This window comes from Myotis davidii, unplaced genomic scaffold, assembly GCF_000327345.1.
Source record: "Myotis davidii unplaced genomic scaffold, ASM32734v1 scaffold134, whole genome shotgun sequence".
NCBI lineage: Eukaryota > Metazoa > Chordata > Mammalia > Chiroptera > Vespertilionidae > Myotis > Myotis davidii.
The window spans coordinates 2,477,503-2,485,286 of NW_006288853.1; the positions used below are offsets into that span (position 1 = coordinate 2,477,503).

Below are 7,784 nucleotides of genomic sequence, written 5' to 3' on the forward strand. Positions count from 1 at the left end.
GCGGGTGTTAAAGGCAGGAACGGGGCTGTGTTGCATGGTGACCTGGCAGCCCTCAGCTCAGATCCTCATGCTTCGGGCAGCTGGGTCCTTGTCGGACTAAACCTGCCACCTCCAGGTTTGTGGTCGTTTGTCCCCTATTAATGTCGCCACGTACTGAGGCGCCACTTCCGTGACAGGCATGGTGCTGGGACTTCTGGGCATTTTCTCCTATGTGCTCACAATAGCCCTTGGACAAGGTCCTTCCACTAATAATCCCCATTTGAGAGAGAAGGTTAAGAGACTACGAAGGGTCTTCCAGCAGCAGGGACAGAGTAGGACTCCAAGCCCTCAAGCAGTTCTTCATCCTCTACAACCGACCATGCCATGCTTGGGCGTCAGGAAGCCCCGCCATGAGGACTAGGCATATGGAGGCCCAGAGGCGAAGGGCTTACCCGGGACACACAGCAGCTGGACCACTCCGAGGTTCGTTCACCGCCCCCCCAGAGCCCTTGGCACCCACCTCAGCACAGGCAGGCACCAGGCATCCCCCCAAAAACATCCCCTGCCCTTCCTTCCTGCCTCAATACCCTGACCCGTGTGGCCCGAGCTTTTACAGTGCCCTCCCCCAAACACAGACCTACACACACATTCCTGACTGTACCTGTGCGCACACACACGCCCACAAGCACACCCACATACTTATACACACACAAATGCTCACAGACATGAGTGGGGCAGCGCACCTGCACATGCAGTGTCACATGCACATGTGCACGCATCCATATTCTCGTTTAAGGGCACACATCCTGATCAAAGGGGCAGAGTGGGGCGGTGGAGGGGGGAGACTGGGCTCTGAGGCAGGACTGCCTGTGTTTAGCTCCTTCCTTCACCACTTACTAGCGGAACGGTCTTGGGCACATTACTTAGTTTATTAGCGCCTCAGTTTCCTCATCTGAAAAATGGGAATAATAATAATACATATCCCATAATATTAAGGGAAGTAGATGAGTTCATATATGTAATATATTTAGAACAAGCCTGACACTTAGTACTTGATGTTTCTTGTAGTATACACATGTACTCACATAATCCCAAGTACACTCACCGACACATATGTGTACCCACATGCACATCCTACACATGTGTACATGCATGTGTGTGCAAACACACAAGCACACACATTGGCAGGTGTATGCACATGTACACACACCCACGCTTCCCCCACCCCCAGGCCTTACCAAAGGATCACCTTGCCACCGTTGTCTTTGGGCCAGGCCACTACGCACTTGGTGGCTCCCTGGTCCATGATGATGGTGGAGTAGAAACACTGGGGAAAGGCGAGGGCCAGGGCCACCAGCCAGATGCCAGCAATAACCGCTCTGGTGCCAGGGGCTGAGAGCCGTGGCTGGAAGGGGTGGACGATGGCTATATACCTGTGAGCAAGGGACAGTATAAGCAGTGGGCGCCTTCCTGTCACACCAGCCCCTCCTGCTCCCCCACTGCAGGCCCTCACCCTCGAGCCCCGTTCCCCACATGCTGCTGGTGACCTGCAGAAAGACAGCGGGGCTGCTGGCTTTCCCACAGCCACATGGCACACTGTGGCCTAAACCCCAGCCCAGACCCCCAGTACAATGCCTCCCTCTGAGAATGGACTTGCTCTCTGTGGCCACAAGAGAGCAGTGTGGCCATATTGGAAGTCCATCTCCGGACATTTGTCTGAAGCTCAGCCCTAGGCCAGTCCCTCTTCTGCTCAGAAACCTGAGCAGAGCCCAACAGTCCCCTGGACAGAGCCCACAGTAGCGCTGCCGCCAGCCTTCTGCAATGGTGGAAACGCTCTCTGTATGCACTGTCCTGTTCGGGCAGTTTTAATGAGTTAGAACTTAAATAGGCACATATGGCCACAGCTCCGTTATCAGACAGCACAGGCCCACACCTTTAAACGCGGCATTCAATGCCCTCTGCACGTGGCCAGTGCACTGTCCAGCACCTTCCTTGGCTCCCTCTGGTGGTGGAACAGCCTGCCTGTGTGACCCTCTGCGGTATAGCACACAGGATGATGAAGACAGTCAGTTACACTGAAATACCATCATTAAAAAATAAAATAAAGTTGGGGCATAGTAATGTGTTCGCTTCTTTATCCATCCACTAAACAACAAGATCTACCAGCAGTCTGGAAACTATGGTGATTTTGAAGTAGTGATTGATGAGTGTAGGCGATACTTTGAGATTTCTGCACAACAGAAGTACCTGTGATACCGGTATGTATTGGTGACAGTCCCAGGCCCTGCTGGAGTCCCAGCGAACTGTGGTGTGCTGCCTACATTGGTAACTGCGACCCCCTCCAAATTCATGACCCCTCATATTTCGCTCTCAGTCCACGGTCACAGCTGGTGCACCTCTGGACTAGATGACTATTGACCAGCCCTGCCCACCCTGTGACACTGACCTTCTCCCTGGACTGTGGCCTGGCCCCGGGCCAGACCTACCCCTCCACAGCCCGGACCCAGGCCGAGTACCTTAGCAGGAGAAGTAGGCCATGTTCCTCAAGGTTCATCTTTTTTTTTTTTTTGGCCCTTTTGTCTTTTAAAAAATAAATATATTATTTTTTTATTTCAGAGAGGAAGGGAGAGGGAGAGAGAGATAGAAACGTCAATGATGGCAGTGCCCTCGGCGGTCCCGGATCTGTCTCTTGCTTCAACAGAGATTGGACCGGACAGACCCAGGGACGCCCCTTCTTCCAGCCTCTGGTCACCCTCCTGTTTCTTACCAGTCACCACCTTCAGAAGCACCTCTGGGACCAGCCAGCACACCGTTTTGTTTGTTTGTTTTTCCTACCTTAACTCCTTATTGCCGAACAACCATGTGCTCCCAAATTAGTCAGAATTATTCCACCGAGGAGGAGGCTGTGGTCCACCGCCTGGCCAGCCTGCCTCTGCGGCCCCACACCGCCCTCTCTCAGGGCTTCTATTTCGACCACAACGGTGTAGCTCCGGGGTGGGGGTGGCGGGGGAGCGGGGGCCACTTCTTCCCGGAGGTGGCGAGGAGAAGCACGAGGGCCCTGAGCGTCTCTTAAAGCTGCAAAACAAGCGCAGAGGCCGCGTTCTCCTCCAGGACGCCCTGAAGCCGCCCAAAGTGAGTGGGCAAAACTCAGGACGCCATGGAGCCACCCTGGCCTTGGAGAGGAACCAGAACCGGCCCTTTGGATCTGCAGGCCCTGGTTCTACCCGCACAGACCCCTGTGACTTCCTGCAGAACCACTTCCGGGGTGAGGAGGTGAAGCTCATCAAGAAATGGGCGACACCTGACTCACCCCGCAGGCTGCTGGCCCCAGGTTGGGCTGGGGTGGGGGGTTGGGGGGGCTCGGCCTGGCTGGGTGAGAGTCTCTTCAAACGGCTCATCCTCAAGCACAACTAGGAACCTTCGGAGCCCAGAGGCCTTTGAGGGGCCCCTCTGCATCCCCTGGTGTCTGGCTTTTGCCTGAGCCTCGCCTCAAAACTACTAGCCATTCTTTTAACACCCTGAAGCCCTCTCCCGTGCATTGGATCAATAAACAATAAAGCTTTTTGCAGCCAGAAAGAAAGAAAGAACAAGAAAAAGAAATCAATGATGAGAATCATTGATTGGCTGCCTCCTGCACGCCCCCTACTGGGTGACGAGCCCACAATCCAGGCATGGGCCTCAAACAAGAATTGAACTGTGACCTCCTGGTTCATGAGTTGATGCTCAACCACGGAGCCACACTGGCTGGGTCCTCAAGGTTCTTGAGGATTCTGCACCCCCATCGATGACGTAGGTGACCATAGTCAGCGGGTGGGCTTAGGTGTCCTTCCTGCTCTAGCAGGTGGGGTGGGAGAGGAGGGCTTTTCTTCGTGGTCTATTACAGAGGAGCGGCCTGGGACAGTAGGACCGGCCTCACGTATTATTTATTACTTATTTATCTGTTATTTATTATTGACTTGGCCTTGCCCTGAGCTGTATGCCTTGAGGTCTGGGGCATGAAGTTAGCAGCCGACTGTGCCAAGAGCATTTCCGCCCGGACTTGGTGAGGACTCGCTCTGTGCTGCTCCTCACGCCCCCCAGGCATGCTCCTGCCTCGGGCTGTGGCTGCTGCTGCGCCTGCTGCCTGGAACATTCCTTCCCCAGAGCCTGGGAAGCTCATTCTCTGGCTTCCCTTCTGTCTGCTCAAATCCTACCCTCACAACAAGTCCAGTTCTGACGCCCTGTCTAACACTCCAACCTGCCCCCACCCCAACACACACCCCCTAGCACCTCGGGCTCCCTTGCCCCTTCCTAACATTCCCCGTAGCCCAGCTGGAGTCCGGCGAACTGGGACTCCACATGCCGTAGATAATTTATTTATGCCTGCATTTATTATTTAACTTCTCACCGGGCAGGCATTTTTCTCTGTTCTTCCCGTCGCCCTTCAATGCCCAGAACAGTATCTCTACATAGTAGGCATTGAACGTATGAATGAATGAAGAAATGAATGGACAAGTCTCCACTCTTACCACCCTGACCAGAGCCACCCTCCTCTCTCACCTGGATTACTATTCAACAGCCTCCTGCCTGGTCTCCTGGAAGTTTTAAAAAGGACGTTTTTATGAGGTCATTTGGGGACTATTGTCTCCTATTGCTATATATTCCCAATGCCTGAAATAGACAACACACGCAAAATACTTGTTGAGTAAAAGGAAGAAAATCTTAGGGGGACTTTCAGTTACATCCGGGGGGTATTAAGGGTCTTTTTTGTGGTGGCAGTGGTGTGTGTGTCTGGATTCCAGTCACTCGGCCCTGCCCTTGACTTGCTGGCTGACCGCAGGGGATCCTGCACATCTCTCTAGCCTCAGTTTCCCTGGATGAAAAATTAGAACGTGTGTCTAGATCAGCGGTTCTCAACCTGTGGGTCATGACCATTTTGGGGGCCGAACGACCCTTTCACAGGGGTTGCCTAAGACCATCAGAAAACATATATATAATTACATATTGTTTTTGTGATTAATCACTATGCTTTCATTATGTTCCATTTGTAACAATGAAAATACATCCTGCGTATCAGATATTGACATTACGATTCATAACAGGAGAAAAATCACAGTTATGAAGTAGCAACGAAAATAATTTTATGGTTGGGGGTCACCACAACATGAGGAACTCTATTAAAGGGTCGCGGCATTCGGAAGGTTGAGAACCACAGGTCTAGATGAATAGTCTTAAAACTTTCTTTTTGTTGTTAATTAGTAGAAACAAATTTCTCAAATGAAGTCTTCAGAGAAACTAGAATAAAACAGCCAAGAGCAGAGAAGTGAGCTGCTGTAGGTGAGGGGTTGCTGAGGTAGTTAGGTTGGGCTGGGGGACCGTGAGCCGCATCAAACCGTCCTGATGAGGCACCTGCGTCTCCGAGGGTCCGGGCTCCCACCCTGCCTCCCACACGTCTGGTGTCTTTCCTCTGTTTCCTTCTGTTTGTCTCATCCACACTCCCCCAGGGGCACACAGTCCCCTCTGCATTCACACCAGGCCCTGCTTGCCCCAGCGCCCGCGTTACAAGGATCTCGTATCTGCCCACTGATCACTCCTCCATCCCTCCCTGACCCCTTCAGCAGAAGTCAGCCTGCAGCCCCTGACAGCAGCCACGGGAAAATACTGGTCTCTGTGTAATGGTATGCTATCTGCATGCAATATTAAATTCCCACCTCGTCTAATCTCTCTAGGAGTAGGAAAACCGTATGAGCAATTTTCTTGTAGTAAAAGACAGACCCCAAAGCGAAGAGCAACTTCAGAATAGAACACTCCAGAAAGTTCCTTAAACACTGCGACTCTTGCCCTGCCTTGAACAACCATCTGTGTGAAGTTCTCTCTGAGTGTAGCCTTCACCGCACCTGCTTCAGCCCCACAGTCCCCTGCCTTCCCGATGCTTAGGTTTGGATCATGACCAGGTTGGGAGGCAACTCCCTGGGTTCAGTCACCAGCCCGTCTGAGCTCCCGCAGCGCGAGCCGGCTCCCCCCAGCTTCCCCCAACCCCCTCCGCCTCTTGCCTGTCTGCGGCGATGGCGGTCATGGAGTAGATGCTGACGAACATGACCGTGACGGGGAAGAGGTTCTGGAAATAGCAGAAGGCGCGGCCGAAGTACCAGATGTTGTGGCTGGCGTAGACGAAGTTGAAGACAGCGTTGAAGGCAGCCATGCAGAGGTCGGCCAGGGCCAGGTTGACGATGAAGTAGTTGGTGACCGTGCGCATCCTCTGATGGGCCAGGATGATCCAGATGACCGTGGCGTTGCCCGTCACGGCCACCAGCACAAGGACCAGGTAGGCCGCAGCCCACAGTGCCAGCTGCCAGCCGGGCATGGAGAAGGCGGTGATGCCCGTGGTGTTGCTCTCAAGGCCAGAGGAGATGTTGGCATCAGTCTCCACAGCACAGGTCCCCATGGCTGCCTCTGGGTCTGGCTCCTCAGCTCCTTCCGCAGCCCGGTGCCATCGGAGAGAATCCTCTGGGCGTGAGCATCTGGGGGAGAGAGAAGTAGGCGCAAACCCAGGCACGTCAGGGAAAGCCGGGGTCACTCCCAAGTCTCAAGCGGAGATGAGTCGGGCTGAGGGAGAGCTGGTTCCAGGGCCATTGGCATTTCAGCTCCCCGTGTCCTGGCCAGACGTCTGCGACGGCACCTGGAACTCTAGCGTCCGAGACACGGCTTCAGAGCAGGCGATGTCCTTGCAAATGATCAGTCAGTCACTGCTTCACTGCAGAGATGGAAAAACAGATTCCAAGGGGAGGTGACCATGTGACCAGCCCAAGTCTCTCAGGACGTTGGTGACCAGCCAGGACGCAAACCCAGGTCCCCCCTAATATTATTCAGGAACCGGCCTGAGTCAGATGAGCATACAGCAGCAGTCTTCGATTCCACAGGTCAGCCGCTGTCCCCCCAGGCTTCGGGGTGCAGGCCGGGCTGCCAGCCCGCGGACCGCCGCCTTCCCCGCTGCTCCCCCGTGCGGGGCGGCCGAGGGCCTTGGCAGAGGTGCTGCCTGCTCATGAGATGGGGCTCTGGCTCCCGCCCCTCGTCCCAACCCTGCGTGGATGGCCCAGCCCTGTCTCTTGAGGAAACATTCAGGACTGGTTGCCAGGCAGGGAGGAGTGGGGGTGGCGGGGTGGGGGCTGGCATGAAGGGCACAGGCCTCAGTGGGGTGTTTATATTCAGCCCAGGCGAGGAGCTACATGTCGAACGTGATGAGGAGCACGTACTTGGGAGCCAGACTGGGTGAGAGTCAGCCCCAGTGATGCCAGGCAAGTCTCTTAACTTCTTGGAACATTAGCTTTCCCGGCTCAAAGGATCAAAGGATCGGGGGGAAAGCGTCCACCTCGCGGCACACAGCCGGTCCCTGAATGATGTTATTTTGTCCCGTGTTGTTTCATCATAACATTAATGAGATGCGTGGGAGTTTAACTCTGTTTATATCAGTTAGCTTATGGTTAAGCTTTTTTTTATCATGCATCATTTTGCTTAAAGTTTCAGATGATGTTAAATGAAGACTATTGTCTTTGTGAGTTTTAAATGAGATACTGTGTGTAAAGTCTGTTTAGCATAGGGGCCACCCTCACCGCCCCCTCAAAAGCTCGGGGCTCTGCAGGAAGGAGAAGACAGAACTCAAAGCATTTCTAACCAGTTCCTAGGTGACGCTAATGCTGCTGCCCCCGCGACCTCAGTTAACCCCTCTCAGAGGACAGAGGACAAGGTCAGGGCTCGCTGCCTCTCCCGTGAGTCCCGGAAGGACTGGCTGGGGCTGCTCTGGGTTTGCCCACGGGAATCTGCTCTTG

The 7,784-nt window shown here is 54.0% G+C and overlaps 1 protein-coding gene across 1 annotated transcript in view; it reads right to left on the minus strand.

Annotated features, from left to right (window-relative positions):
- TACR2 (tachykinin receptor 2) overlaps positions 1-6,788 on the minus strand; it is a 16,610-nt gene extending 9,822 nt beyond the window's left edge. The window contains exons 1-2 of the mRNA XM_006760927.2: positions 6,012-6,788; positions 1,218-1,412 (exon numbers count right to left, since the gene is read on the minus strand). Coding sequence (XP_006760990.1) covers positions 1,218-1,412; positions 6,012-6,403 — 587 coding nt within the window. The 5' untranslated portion in view covers positions 6,404-6,788. The remainder of the gene's footprint in view (positions 1-1,217; positions 1,413-6,011) is intronic.
- Positions 6,789-7,784: the final 996 nt, after the last annotated feature.